The 15,997-nt window shown below is 48.0% G+C and overlaps 1 protein-coding gene across 3 annotated transcripts in view; it reads right to left on the reverse strand.

Annotated features, from left to right (window-relative positions):
• Nucleotides 1-15,997, reverse strand: part of RNF19B (ring finger protein 19B) — a 34,203-nt gene that overhangs the window by 4,842 nt on the left and 13,364 nt on the right. For 2 of the 3 annotated variants that reach the window (XM_075121357.1, XM_075121358.1), the window contains exons 2-6: nt 10,963-11,570; nt 3,737-3,942; nt 1,739-1,883; nt 1,172-1,334; nt 8-122 (exon numbers count right to left, since the gene is read on the reverse strand). In XM_075121357.1, the coding sequence (XP_074977458.1) occupies nt 8-122; nt 1,172-1,334; nt 1,739-1,883; nt 3,737-3,942; nt 10,963-11,549 (1,216 nt within the window). In that variant the 5' untranslated portion in view covers nt 11,550-11,570. Of the gene's footprint in view, nt 1-7; nt 123-1,171; nt 1,335-1,738; nt 1,884-3,736; nt 3,943-10,962; nt 11,662-15,997 lie in introns of those variants that run through there. The other variant, XM_048826101.2, reaches the window with a different exon arrangement.

Genomic DNA, 15,997 nt, shown 5'->3' on the forward strand with positions numbered 1-15,997 from the left:
TACTTACCAACACTGACAGCAGCGATAACTGGGGATGCAATGACAGACAAGGTGACCCCACCGGTGATGGCCAAGTTCCTCTTGTGCTTAGACGTCTTCTTTCCCTCATAACGGCTGTGAATCTGGGGAGAGCAGGGAACAACAGGTGAGAAAACGGACAGCCTGGCCACTGAGCATCCACTAGCATGAAAAACTAATATGCTCATGACCTTACAACTTTGCCACACATGCCAGTCACATGACCCTTAAAATCCCCTATAATAGCCACTGATGAGGATAGGTCCATCAATGGGCATTAGCCAACAGGGTCAGTTGTGCAACCCCACGCTCTGGGTTTTCCTAAGCCCTTGACTTCCAGATGCCGGGACTGGACAACAGGGGATGGATCAATAAAAAAAACTTTGAAGCTTTGAAGCATCTGGCATTGGCCACTGATGAAGACAGGATACAGGGCTAGATGGGCCATTGGTTTGATGGCCAATCTTATGTACCTCCATCCCACCCACAGACCCTCTCAAACAGATGTAGCCAGTGCGTCTGTTCAGGAGTAAGGACAAGCTGGAGAAAGTTCCATTGCAGCATTGTTTCTCCCTCTTCACCTAATGCCGGTCCACCAACAGAGGCAGGCAAAGGGACAGGATGACTCAGGGAACATGAAGCCTCTGACCTCTAGTCACTGGTACAAATCTAGGACAGACTGGTAGACAGTCATTACTATCAGATCTGGTTGATAACTTGTGTGAAGTGAGGTGAGGGATCATGGTTCAGTTATTATTGGACAATCCCAAGGCACAAGAGCCACCACAGAGGCCAAGAATTAGATACACAGTTCCCCTCTCTACGGGGATGCACTGGGTTCAAGGTGGAGGCATACTGGCAGAGCAATGTGAACCTTTCACTGTCAGTGCCCATGAGGCACATATTCGTTTGACTGAGAACTTCAGTCTCCAGGGCTGTCAAGCCATCATACTTTCCACACTCACTAGGTATGAAACCCAAGAAATAGTGATCCTCAGTTGGCCTAACAGCCAGCTGGGTTTCCAGCAGCTGTATGGAAGGATCCCACACTTACCATTAGCCTAAAGTCCTTGACAAACACCTATGATTCCCAAGAGAGAATGTTTCAGTCTGCTCATTCCATTAGTTCTGATCTCCACCCCAACATGCTTACCTTTCTCCCAACGTACACTGGGATGCCAATGACCATGGCAGGAATGGCAATGCCAGCAATGAGGGAAATGCCTACAGGGGCACCAATCAATGTGCCCAGCTGCCAGAGAATTTTCTTCTTGCGACTCCACGGCTTCTTGCCCCAGAACGTGCAGCCAGAGGGACTGTAGGGGAAATAAGTTGTCTTTTCAATATCCACATAAAAATATGACATGTGTCAATGTGTGGATACTGTGCAAGAAAGGCTCCTTCTCCCCAGATCCAGTTGACCATCAAGAATGGATGCCCCCACAGTGTGAAGGGGACTACACTGAACATTCATCCCATTAAGAGTTTCCTCACATTGTTCCACCAGTGGAGACCACCCACAGTCAGGAGGGACCATTGTGCACTACTGTTGTGAGGAAACTCAGAGCTTTCCTCCTATTCCAACTGATCAGGAATGTGTTGGGGGCGGGGGGGATGTTTGTGAGGAGCTGGAAAAATTAAAATACATTAAATACAAAAATATAAACAAACATCATACTCTAGCAACAGGAGGCCCAGAGGATTCTGCTCCCCATCTCACCTGAGGTAATGCAGATCTGAGATCTCCTTCATACACAGCCAGCAGAATTCACAGCCACACACTGCGCAAGTCATGTGATTACAGCTCCCATCATTCATCTTGATAATGTAAGCACTGCAACGTGGACATGGCTTGATGTCATCGGCTTTGGGGAAGAAGGAAGGGATCAAGTCAGATTCTATACACCTTAGCCATCTTCAGGAATTTACTGGGGTTCTTTTGTTTGGGGAGGGTGGGCTCAAGAGGATAATGCATGTCAAACTCTGCCCATCTAGGCGAACAGATTATTATTTTCCTTAATCAAAGAGATAAAGCAAAGGTGTCTGGTTCTGATTACATCCTTCAGTGCTACAGGATAAAGGCAGGGAGCCACCTCTACGCTGGCACTTAATTCCTCTAAAACAAGTTAGTATTGTTTGTCTGGCCAGCGTACACCAGCAGAACAGCATTTTAAGAAGTGTTTTCTACATCATAAAAGGAGGCGGTTATGAAAGAGTTGTGCTTGCCCCATACTAGCTAGCTAGCCCAGAGCATCACCCATTTTTAAACTTCACCACTAACATGATTTAAGGGCCAAGAGTGTTCTCTATATTCTTCTATCCGGAGGACAAGACAGCAGAGAAATTGTGACCCATGCTTTTGAAAGGCATATGCCTCTTTGTGGGTGTAAATTGTGTCCGATTACAGAAGAAAATCTTAGTGTATTGGTGGATAAGTATCTAATCTGTGCCCGCAGTTGGGTACTTAGTCATTTAAAGGGACTGGCATCCACCAGTTACTACACAACAAGGAGGTGGACAGATGCCCCTTTATAGCCATTTACAAAATAAGTCACTCTGAAATGTTATCTATGATCAAAGTTATGCAATCGTTCCCTGTACAGTTCATTGTGCTGGTAGCAATCTTTAAAGCTCTGAACAGTCTGGGACTCAGCTGCTCTGAGACCAACTTATACTACACAGAAGGAACCTCTCTTTCTGGAGTTAATCTCCCCAGGGCTGATGGCTAAGTTCTGTTAAAGGCCTCACTTCCACAAATCCCCTTTGGCAGCAAATAGTGATCAGTGGTTGATTTTTGCTTGTTGGTTTGTGTTGGGAATTTTGTCTTGCAGTGGCTGCAATGTTTATGGTGTCCATTATCAGGGCTCTGTACATTTCAGGCATATTTTAGTCTGGAGTAACAGCTGAGCCACCTTTAAAAACATTTACAGCCTCACACAAAAGCCAGCTATTGTGCAAATGGAACAATGTGTTTATAATGAGTAGCATGCTAGGAGAAGATACATGCTTTGTTTGGGGGAGAAGGAATCTATTAACTGATCTTATGGTTCACTTTCTGAATCACTGATACCTTTTTAAAAGCACTATTTAATCAGAATATCTGCTGATCTAGAGTGCAGCTCTTTACCAGCCAAATGGTTTGGCATCTCTCCCCTATAAATAATGGTATTACTAATACTTATCAGAGCTGGGAGCTAAATTCCCTATTCTGGGTTAGGTATTAGTGCTGCTATTGCTCACAGCAGCAGACAAAATGGAGCTCACATTCTGAGAGGGTAAAATTTCTCTTTTGTTCCTGTTTGAGATTGAGATCAGCAAGAGCTTTAAGAACATCTAAAAGATCAAAGCAAACCAAAAAGTAGCTGCTTATTGTAACGGGTCAGGAGGTACTACATGCAGAATATGGTGACCATATGCAATTAGGTCCTGCAATTGTGGAACCTCAAATTTTAATTCCATTAGTAGTTTGTGGAACTAGCCTGTCAGGCCAGATATTTTTACTCCATTACTGGCTAGGGAAGGAAGCTGTGCTGAGCATCAGAGCTGATATTAATCCAATATTGCTGGTGTCCTTCATCTGTGCCAAGTGGTTGTGCTCCCTGCCAGGTGTTAATACCCCCCACTCTGATTCCAGGAAGTGCTGCAAAACAGGTGGATCTCTTTCCTGGCTTCACGGACATAATTCATACTGGCTAATAAGAAGGTTGTTAATTCATACCTGGTCCAGATTCCTGTCCATAACTGAGGCCCGAGGCGTGCTTCGTCCGTACCCGCAGCGTCTGAGCCCTTTGCTGACGGGCCATATCGCAGGTCTGGTTTGGATGCCATATCTGTTTGCAGTGATAGCAGAACTCAGTCTGACAGCCTTCCCTCTCACAAGTCAGCTTGGGGCAGCTGGCACAGCCATAGGCAATAACAGCGTAACTGAAGAAGACAAAGATACCAGAATCAGTCAAGCCAGAAAGTTATTTTAGGAACGCAGGAATCAATATACCGGAACACTTCAGTGGCCCATCTGTTGGGTAACACCGAGATTTGCTGCTGAATAGCCACTGCCACCCAACCTCAGAGGCAGCTGAATTTTAGTAGATGGATCCCTCGCTAGTTCCCTTCTATGCATTCAGAACAACAGATTTTTCAGGACAGAGGCATGTTATTTCTTTGGCACAATACACATTTGCAGCCTTTAACAACTAATTCTGAAGCACCCTCATCAGGTTGATAAAGGATTAGTTGTAAAGGACGTAGACATCCACTTTGGCTAGAATATACCACTATCTAATCAGGTAGATAATGATACCATCCTCTGAGACACCACCCTAATTCAACTCACCAGTTGAGCAATCCTACCATGGATACGCATAGGGATGGAGACATGCAAAAGGAAAAATAAGTTCTCCTTGACCTTAGCTGATGCACTTTTACGCCCTGAAGCTCAAGATCAGTTATGCTTGTCATTTTTTAACTTAGCTAGGGTCCAATTAGAGATGTTACACTGAATGCATCCGATGAAGTGAGCTGTATCTCACGAAACCTTATGCTCAAATAAATTGGTTAGTCTCTAAGGTGCCACAAGTACTCCTGTTCTTTTTGTGAATACAGACTAACACGGCTGCTACTCTGAAACCTACGCTTCCATAGTTGTTTCTTCACTTTAATATTTAAAACAGACGTTTCAGTAGCCTGCAGCAGTGAGTAAAAGATGGTTACTTTTATACAGTGGAGATTAATGCAATTCTGTACTATGGGTAGGACCCTACCAAATTCATGGCCATGAAAAATGTGTCACGGACAGTGAAATCTGGTCTTGTGTGCATTTTCACCCTATACTATACATTTCACTGGGAAAGACCAGGGTTTCTCAAATTGGGGGTCCTGACCCAAAAGGGAGTTGCGGGGGGGCCCGCAAGGCTATTTTAGGGGGGCTGCGGTATTGCGACCCTTACTTCTGTGCTGCCTTCAGAGCTGGGTGGCTGGAGAGCAGCAGCTGTTGGCCAGGCACCCAGCTCTGAAGGTAGCGGCCTGCTAACAGCAGCGCAGGAGTAAGGGTGGCAATGCCATACCACGCCACGCCACCCTTACTTCTGTGCTGCCTTCAGAGCTGGGCGGCTGGAGAGCAGCACATGCTGACTGAGGGCCCAGCTCTGCACACAGCAGCGCAGGAGTAAAGGTGACAATACCATACCAGGCCATCCTTACTCCTGCGCTGCTGCTGGCAGTGGCTGGACTCCTGGCCAGCAGCTGCCGCTCTCCAGCCGCACAGCTCTGAAGGCAGTGCCACTGCCAGCAGCACTGCAGAAGAGCAGCCGTACTGCAACTCCCCCTCCCCACAATAACTTTGTGACACCCTCCCCCCTCAACTCCTTTCTGGGTCAGGCCCCCTACAATTACAACACCCTGAAATTTCAGATTTAAACAGCTGAAATCATGACATTTACTATTTTTAAAATCCGATGACTGTGAAATTGACCAAAACGAACCATGAATTTGGTAGGGCCCTAACTATGGGACAGGTAAATCACAATGCTTGACTGGGGTTCACTATCAAGTCCTCTTGCTTGTCTCCTTTCCAAATTAAGCTTTACTATTTCTCCCGATATGGAAGCTTGCTCTTTCTGTACAAGCTCTCTTTAAATTCTTGACTTCTCCAATTCCAAGGATCTTTTCTATTATGGGTTTTGAGGTTAGGTGACCACCATTAAGATACATGAGGCAAGGATGCCATTTATACAATGGTGTATCTAATGTTCCTCTCTGTACCTGTTGACAGCCTTCTCTTGACCACCACTGCATACTGAACAGATTTTTTTCTTTATAGACTCCAAGGCCAGAAGGGACAATTGTGATCTTTGTTATACAGCAGGTCAGACTGGAAGGTCATACGACTTCCTGGAAAAAGTCCTAAAGCGTTCTTTAGAAAAATATCCAGTCTTTATTTAAAAATTGCCAGTGATGAAGAATCCACCATGACCTTTGGTAAATTGTTCCAATGGTTAATTAACCTCACTGTTAAAAGTTTACTCCTTATTTCTATTCTAAGTTTGTCCAGCTTTAACTTCTTGACCTCCAAGTCTACAAGTTCTATTGCTTCAGTGGATATAGCCAATTCAGACTCTGCTACCTATGACTAACTCAGCTTGCTCCCTCCAATGCACATTACCTTCCATTTGTTTATACTGACATTCATCTGCTAGTTGTCCTAATTGCTTCCGTCAGTCAAGCCCAGAAAGAAGTGTGAGGAGCTCTAGAAGGACCTAATGAAACTAAATTGTATCTTTGTTTTGTCATGTTACAAAAACAGTGATTGGCACTTTTTAAAAAAAATGTACAAAAGGAGTTTAGAGCTGTAGCTACTTCGGGAAGGGAGCTCTGGGTGATCTCTAGACGAAGAAGTGTTTATGCAGAACAGTCCTCCACTTATATCCTCCCAATTTAGCAGGAAATATAATTGAAAGGGTGCCTTGGCTTTCTGCAGCTTTTCTCATAGGCCAGTCTTAAACGAACCAATTACAGAAAGAACTAGAAGACTGAGAAGAAGAGGGGAGCATGGGGGGAGATCATCTTGTGTTTGAGCTGGTAATGTGGAGATTTAGCTGGCACATCTACAAGGAAACTCACATGGATGAGCTCCAAATGCACTACACAGAGCACTGCTCTCGGGAAGCTGACTTGTAACACTGACAGAAGTCAGGGTGACTTATTCTCTTTTCTGCAGCATTTGTGTTATAAGTGGAGGTATTCTCTCTCTCTCTCGCCATTGGTTTATTTTTAGAGCCTATGGAATTGAAGTAGCATTGCAGCTTCTGAAGCAGCAGCGTGAGAACTGCTGAATGTGTCATACCACAATGATTCATATCCCGTGGGAGTTTGAGCAATTTGACCCTGCCTGGGTGCAGCATAACTGTTAAAGACAAACAATGCCTCCCTGCTTACGATCAGGAACTGAACGACAGGACTGTAGGGCCTCCATGTGCAAACAGCTACTGTATTTCTGGCATTCAAGACCAATGCTAGAGGAGAGAGGGGATGCAGGCAACCTAGGAAAAATAGTAACTCAAGCTACATTTGATTACTGAACATTTTGTCAGAGGGATCTTACCCACACAGCCTCACCTCCTACCAGTAGGCTACAGCAAACTCCTTAGCAGAGAGACATTCAAGTGTAGGACATTAACAGCTTCTAAAGAAAACACTTTGATGCCAGCTGTTATAGCCATTTTGGGGCCTGACAACTATATTACCAGGAGGCCCAGGAGAGCTCAACATGCTACATTAAGAAGCTTTACCATGTACTGAACTTGTCCCTGCATTAGAGAATTCTGAAGCTTTTCTGGCCATCTCAGACCGTCCTGTTTTCTTTAAAAAAAAAACAAAAAACAAACACACACCAAAGTCCCAGAACAGTTACTAAGCACTGAATTTTTAGTCCCAGAGTTAAAATAGCAACTAATAGCAACAAGCTCACTGGTGTGGAGTGAACTACATGCTTTTTAGCCTCTAAAAAACAAACATGACAGAACTCTTAAGTCCACCTAAAGAGGCCAATCAAAGGCTCTACCCAGAAGACGGATGGCATCCGGCTACACCAAGCATTGCAGGGTCTGAATGGTTAAAATGTGTGCATCCTTCTTCACCTGGCCTTTGACACATGCCCGCAGTTTAACAATTAGTCACTTCCAGGTATAACTACAGCTCTTGGCATGACAAGGAGTATCCTGATCTTTCCACATCCCAGGTGTGGCTGCAAGCCTCTACCTTAAACCCCAATATTACGACAGAGAGCTGCTCTTAGCCTACTCTCACACAGCTGAGATGCCTGGCCTGCTCCTCCATTTGCTCTGAGGGATTGCTTACCTCACCACAATCATGTTCAGCTGCTTCCTTCACTTAGTTTCAGCCTACACAGTTCAGTTGTTTCCCTAAGCCTTTAGTAGAGATATAGTGAGACATATACCAGTCAGCAGCACCAGCTGATTGCAATGGGCAGACAAAAATCTGTATTTGTCTGAAGAGCTGACAGTGCTCCAAAAGACCAACATTGCCATGGAAACAGATTCTAATGTTACATCTATATTTTACCTTTCTAGACAGCATAGCTAAGCTTGCTCACTTATGAAGTTGTTTGGAGCATGGGTGGGATGCAGAGGCATGCCAGTCAGGATGCTGCATGCCACATGGCTTGTGTTTTGGAACACATCTGTCCAGTAGACTCTTGGCAAATTATTCTCAAAACTACATGTATGGCTGGAGAGAAACAAGTCAACTCTCCACACTCCTGAATAGGGTGTGATGTGGTAAGGAGAGGGCATAACATTCATCAGAACTTTTGAGACCAAGTCTGCTCACCAGTCCTTCATACTAGCCATTCAAGCTCACCCACCAGTACCACAGGAAAGTGAACCATCTATCCAGGCACTGAAAATAACTGGTATTCATGGCTTTACACAAGGACAACTAGACAAGTTTGCCAGGAAGAATGAGTTTAGGGTAGATAAACTCTCTTCCCACCACCCGACTGACTCTGACAGCCTTTGTTAAAGTGTCACTAACAAGAAAGATAGCAGGGATGCCCTGTCTACTGGCCTAGTTCCACGAAGTGAGCCATCCCAGCTTGTTGGTTTCTAAGAAGAAGGGGAGGGGATATCAACTCTATAGTTTATTTTGAAACCTTTTATAAGCTGCCTATGTACGAACTGTTGGCTCACTGGGCAAGGGCAGCCAGATGGCATCAACTGTTTGCACAACAAAGATCAATGTTACACTAGCCTTCAGAAGCCTGCCACAGCAGCAACTTTATCAGGTATACATTATAGACTACTAGTGAAAAAGTAATGTCCCTAGGGGCCATGCAGGGGACATCTTTACATGGCCAGGCAGTCTCAATTGGCTTTGGTGTGTTTACATTTTAAACCAAATACCAATAAACATCACATCAGTAAAACAGAGACAACTCAGCAAGTGGTAACTACATTTTCTCTAGCTGAGTAGCAAGGCAGATTCCAAGGGCATTACTATGTCAGGAGTATAATCTGATCCGCAATGCCTACAAGTCACCCTAAACAGCAATATCAAAAACGTTGATTGTTTTAAACTAACTTAACCTTGAGCCCCCAAGGAACAAGCTTTAATAGTAAATAAATCCTTACACAACAAGCGTGTAACATGCACCCATGTAACAGGTAACCTGAGACACAGAGATTAAACAAAAAGAAAAGGAGGACTTGTGGCACCTTAAAGACCAACAAATTTATTTGAGCATAAGCTTTCGTGAGCTACAGCTCACTTCATTGGATCCAGGTTAAGCAATTTCCCAGAGTCAAAGTTTGTAACAAAGCTGTGATTAGATCTTAGGAATCTTGCCACCTTTGCTCTGAACCCTAGGACAAAACTTCCCATAACATCCCCACTAGCTGGGAGTGTATTTTAAGCCTCCTGTTTGTTTCTGCTGAATTCTTGGATAGATAAAATACAGAATCCCTGCTACCAACAAGCCTGTGCTTATGCTATATCAGAAGCATATATAAGCCTAGTTTAAAGAAAAAAGAGAAAATGAAAGCAACAATAAGCTAATCTAGAAAGTCACCATGTTTGGATGGACTGAGTTTTGGCCAGTTAGACAGTTCCTCATTTAAGCAAATAGTGAATGAGTCAATATGATTCAACATTATTCCTCCACCATGGTGCTTCAACACCCTGGTGCCAGCTTGGTAAAGATTTCCCGCACTTAGGAAAACCAAAATTTACAGTTCCTCCTGCAGGTGTGGAAATCATTTCTATAGTTCACCAACTCTATTTTAGCTCTCAGCAGCACACATAGTAGAGGAAACACCATACTTCCCATTATTTCAGAATAAAGCTTGCTTTTAAATTAGAGAAACAAGGATGTGATCATAACTGAAAACCCCTAGGAACTAATTCTGAAACATTCTCTGGAAAGGTGGCACTTCATATCTAACTTGTCCATGCTCTCACAACCCATGGTCTCACTTCCCTTGCTTTGCAAGATCAGCTTTATAGTGAGGGAGCACTGTCTAATAACCAGTTATTAGCCTCCTACACAAACTAAAGCCTATCCACCTGAATCTATAAAAAAAAGGTCTAGGTATCTGCAAAACATAGAAAGGTATGGGCAGGAAGAGGATTTTGGCAAGATGGGGGCTCTGATTTAACTTAATACTTAGTAAAAAATCTCAAAGTACTTTTTGGAATATTTATTAAGACTCAACCCTCCTCCCAAGGTCGAGTATACATAGTCTAGTTCACAGCTGGCTGAGGAGAGGCTAAGTGACTTGCTCTAGATCACAGAGTCAGAAAAATTCATGTAAGCCACTAGACCATGCTCCTTTCTTTTCAGAGGTGTGCCTCTAGGGGGATGAATAGGCTTATAACAGAAGAAACAGTCCTATGTGTCACTAATAGTGAATATTAAAAAACGTATACGGGGCTTTTCATCTAAAGACAGGCCCACTGCCCGCCGGGCTCCCCCCGCCCCGCCCCCCCCAAAGAAGAGGGTGCCAGCCCCCCTGCCCCCCCCGGGCTCCCCCCGCCCCGCCCCCCCAAAGAAGAGGGTGCCAGCCCCACTGCCCCCCCCGGGCTCCCCCCGCCCCGCCCCCCCAAAGAAGGGGGTGCCAGCCCCCCTGCCCCCCCGGGCTCCCCCCGCCCCGCCCCCCCCAGGCTCCCCCCGCCCCGCCCCCCCCAAAGAAGAGGGTGCCAGCCCCCCCGCCTCCCCGGGCTCCCCCCGCCCCGCCCCCCAAAGAAGGGGGTGCCAGCCCCCTGCCCCCCCCGCCCCGCCCCCCAAAGAAGGGGGTGCCAGCCCCCCTGCCCCCCCCGCCCCGCCCCCCAAAGAAGGGGTGCCAGCCCCCTGCCCCCCCCGGGCTCCCCCCGCCCCGGAGATCAGCCCCCCTGCCCCCCAGGCCAGACCCTCGCCCCCGCCCCGGGACTCACCCGCAGTCGGGGGCCGGGCACCAGCGGCAGTCGGGGTCGGCGGCCAGGCAGCGGCGCAGCATGAACTCCTCGTACTTGGCGACGAGGCGCGGCGAGTCGCTGAGCAGCAGGCGGATGTCGGCGGGGTTGAGGCGCTCGCTGCACTCGGGGCAGCAGATGTTGACGCGGGACTCGGTGATCTCGATGCGCAGGTACTGGCGCAGGCAGGCGCGGCAGGAGCGGTGCGGGCAGGAGAGCAGGCGCGGCGCGTTCTCCGCCGGCTGCCGCACCAGGCACAGCGGGCACTCCAGCTCCGCCGCGCCGCCCTCCTCCGCTGCCGCCGCCGCCGCCGCCGCCTGGGGCTCGGCCGGGGCCGCCTCCGCCGGCGGGGCGGCCGGCGGGGCAGCCGGGGCGGGGGCCGGCGGCGGCGGCTCGGCCTTGGCCCGGCGGCGGCCCCGCACCCCGCCGGAGGCCGAGGCGGCGGCGGCCGAGAAGACGCTCTGGAAGGAGAGGCGGCGGCGGCGGCGGCCGCCGGGCTTGGGGCAGGTGGGGGCGGCCGCGTGGATGGAGGAGGAGCGGGGGGACTCGGAGTCCTTCTCGGAGCCCATGGCGGGGCCCGGCGCGGCGGCCTGCGGAGACAAACGGATCCCCTCAGCGGCGGCCCGAAGCGCCGCTCTGCGGGCTCCCCTCGGCAGCGACTGGCGCTCACACCCCGCCCTCACTGCGCAGGCGCACGGGGCGGGGAGACCCGCCCCCGCGGCAGCGGCGAGGCTCGTCACGTGACGGCGCTCGGCCGCCAAGGCGGCCATTTTGGGTATGGGCACATGGCCAGCGAAGTGGGCAGGGCTCATTGGCGGGAGGGGGGGAAGAGCAGGAACACGTGCCCTAGGGTGACCAGATGTCCTGATTTTACAGGGACAGTCCTGATATTTGGGACTTTTTCTTATATAGGCACCTATTACCCCCGCCCCGTCGTGATTTTTCACATTTGTTATCTGGTCACCCTAATGTGCCCTGAGCTCAGGGGGTCCCCTAAACGCCTGTAACTGGGGTGAAATGGCACGGGGTGGGCCCCACGTTTCTCTGGAGGGGCCTGGAAGTGGGGATGCGCAGCCCAAGCTTTGCCCCGTCTCAAGGCTGGTCCCTTCCTTTGCTGACAGCCTCGGCCACCGCAGCTTGCTTACAGCTCCGGCGTCACAGCACGATGACATCCCAACATGTCATTGACACACGCTGGCCCATGACACTGATGACAACGTGCCAGTGGTACACACGTGCCCCTTTGACACCCTGGTTCCATGTCATGGCAGCCAGTCTCGCCACGGAGTGCCATGATATGCCATCGTGCCACCAACACACAATGCCCGGTGGCACCTCGGTGCCATGTCACGTTCGCATGTCAGCACGACCCAGCGTGCAATGAAACCTCAGGGCCACGCCATATCTATATATCAGTGCCATACACTGCCTGATGATGCCTCTGCACCACGTCAGCTCATCATAAGTCTTGATGACACCTTGGTACCACAAAACAGTAACAGCCGATACCCGGTTGCCACCACGTATCAAAAAATTGCAGATCAACTCTCCAGGGTGTTTCGGCACCATCTAATCAAACCGGGAAAGCTCTTGAAAATGATGACAGGACCAGCACATAATCCCACCACACACAAAAAAGCCATTTACAAGCAGGATGATCCCCAAAATGACAAAGACCTTTCCTAACCGGAACTTGAGGGCCACACCAAGTTTGCATAAAATTAAGTATATCACAGTCATGCTTGTTTTTAACATCTGCTGGGATCAAGGTGAGATATTGTATGCTGAGCCCTCTAGCTCTGAAGGATGCACCTCTTTATTAGACATAAGACTGACTGTGAGATGCAGTGGAAAACTCCTTGGACCACACACACAAACTCACTCTCCTGCTGAGAAAACCTGGATTTGTACTGGAAATGGCCCACCTTGATTTTCATACACTTTGGATAAGCTATTACCAGCAGGGGTGAGTTTGTGTGTGTGGTTTTTGGAGGGGGGGGGTGAGAAAACCTGGATTTGTGCTGGAAATGGCCCAACTTGATTATCATACACATTGTAAGGAGAAAGAAAAGGAGTACTTGTGGCACCTTAGAGACTAACCAATTTATTTGAGCATGAGCTTTCGTGAGCTACAGCTCACTTCATCAGATGTATACCGTGGAAACTGCAGCAGACTTTATATACACACAGAGAATATGAAACAATACCTCCTCCCACCCCACTGTCCTGCTGGTAATAGCTTATCTAAAGTGATCAACAGGTGGGCCATTTCCAGCACAAATCCAGGTTTTCTCACCCTCCACCCCCCCACACAAATTCACTCTCCTGCTGGTGATAGCCCATCCAAAGTGACAACTCTTTACATAATCAAGTCGGGCTATTTCCTGCATAGATCCAGGTTTTCCTGCATAGATCCCCCTCTGCCATGTACATTGGTCAAACTGGACAGTCTCTACGTAAAAGAATAAATGGACACAAATCAGATGTCAAGAATTATAACATTCATAAACCAGTCGGAGAACACTTCAATCTCTCTGGTCACGCAATCACAGACATGAAGGTCGCTATCTTAAAACAAAAAAACTTCAAATCCAGACTCCAGCGAGAAACTGCTGAATTGGAATTCATTTGCAAATTGGATACTATTAATTTAGGCTTAAATAGAGACTGGGAGTGGCTAAGTCATTATGCAAGGTAGCCTGTTTCCTCTTGTTTTTTCCTACCCCCCCCCCCCCCCCAGATGTTCTGGTTTAACTTGGATTTAAACTTGGAGAGTGGTCAGTTTAGATGAGCTATTACCAGCAGGAGAGTGAGTTTGTGTGTGTATGGGGGTGGGGGGGATGTGAGAAAACCTGGATCTATGCAGGAAATAGCCTGACTTGATTATGTAAAGAGTTGTCACTTTGGATGGGCTAGCACCAGCAGGAGAGTGAATTTGTGTGGGGGGGTGGAGGGTGAGAAAACCTGGATTTGTGCTGGAAATGGCCCACCTGTTGATCACTTTAGATAAGCTATTACCAGCAGGACAGTGGGGTGGGAGGAGGTATTGTTTCATATTCTCTGTGTGTATATAAAGTCTGCTGCAGTTTCCACGGTATACATCTGATGAAGTGAGCTGTAGCTCACGAAAGCTCATGCTCAAATAAATTGGTTAGTCTCTAAGGTGCCACAAGTACTCCTTTTCTTTTTGCGAATACAGACTAACACGGCTGTTCCTCTGAAACCTGTCACTTTAGATAAGCTATTACCAGCAGGAGAGTGGGGTGGGAGGAGGTATTGTTTCATGGTCTCTGTGTATATAATGTCTTCTGCAGTTTCCACAGTATGCATCCGATGAAGTGAGCTGTACTCACGAAAGCTTATGCTCAAATAAATTGGTTAGTCTTTAAGGTGCCACAAGTACTCCTTTTGTTTGTGGAGAGTTTCCTCAGCCTTTGCCAGGAGTTTATAGGCTCCCGCTCGCTCAGCATGTTCCTGACCAAAGAGCAGTTCAGACCCAACGGTTTGTTTTTATTCAAACTGAAGAAAACCCTTATTGGGAAGGAGAGTAAACAAGGAAGTTTGCTGTTAAGGAAGGGAGGAGGGAAGCCAATGGGAAATTCTCCAAAATCTGCAGATCAGCTTATTCATACCTAGGAATTACAAAGAAATCACATGGCTTTGGAGTGGTCTCCTGTTCTGACTGTTCGCCTTAGAGAGAAATGAAAAAAAAATGAGGGAGATTTTAAAAGCCACAGTGAAACAGAGAGCAAACCCCAAATGAGAGGGTCAAATTCTGCTCTCACTTAAACCGGCATAAATCTGGAATGACTACTGACTTCAGATCTTCCAGCTCTTCTCTGTTTAAATGAGAGCAGGATTGGACACAGATACTTTTAAAGCTGCCTTAAAATGAGACATCTTCCATGAAGCCTTTCGGCAACAAACCAACAACACCCTGCACTGCTGTGGTACTGAACCCTTTGCCAAAGTATTATCCTCAACTGTGCTGCATGGCTTGTGCATCTTTCTCTTTGTACAGCACCACACACAATCAGCATTCAGTAAGTAAGAGAAGTGGGTGAGACATGGTAGGCCTGAAACTTCCCTTCTTCCACCCACAGTGTTGCTTTGATGGGTGATGATGAATTCACACACACACACACACACACACAAAGCGATCTGTCAGAGTCACAAGGCTGCAGGGAGGAAAGGCCTCTGGCTACGTACTAAAGAAAAGCCCTTTGTAAGATGGAGGGTGAAAGCAGAGTCTACCAGGAAATGTGCAGCTTGCCTGCTTAGTCTGCTCTGGGGGTTGCGAAACTCCCCTCTCACGGTGGGACCGTTTGTGTTGAGGAAGCGGGGAGTGCCAAGGACACACTCACACCAGCCCGGAATATTCTGTGGCGGCGTCAAACAGCCCAGCCAGTTTGGGTTTGTGTCATTTAAAAGAGAAACTCCGGCTCCTGCCACGTACCCTGCCCCCCACCTTTCCTGGTTACCCAGAGATGTGGTAAATGAATGCCTGCTCCTCTCCCTCTCCAGCCTGTCTGCACCTTTTTGACTCAAAAGAGCTGCAGGGTGGACAAAGAGCCGTTAGGGGTGAATCCTACAGTTCATTCCAACAGTGAAGCTTAAACCCTCTCTCATGAGCCGCACTTTTATTTTGGATCGTGTGTGCCCGAGGGGCTCCCCCACACACACACATGGGGCTGGGATAGGTACCAATAGGTCATAGCCTATGTCCTGGTGTGGAAGAAGTTTAGGGAAAAGTCCTTGTTTATTCACGAAGGGACCGCAGAGAAAGTTAAAGCGGGGGGAAGGGACTGGATGGGGGAAAATCCGAATGGGTGGGATTAGAGCAGGGGCCTGGCTGGCAGTCAGGAGTTAAGGCTCTCAGGGTATGTCTACACTGCACAGCGCGGCCACGGTAACGTGAGACATGGGCAGTGTAGACACGCTTTATCGTGGGGGGAGAGCTCTCCCGGCAATATAAAAAACCCCAGCCCGAGCGGGGGGGGGGGGGGGAGTTTTATCA

Source organism: Caretta caretta, chromosome 19 (genome assembly GCF_965140235.1).
Source record: "Caretta caretta isolate rCarCar2 chromosome 19, rCarCar1.hap1, whole genome shotgun sequence".
NCBI lineage: Eukaryota > Metazoa > Chordata > Testudines > Cheloniidae > Caretta > Caretta caretta.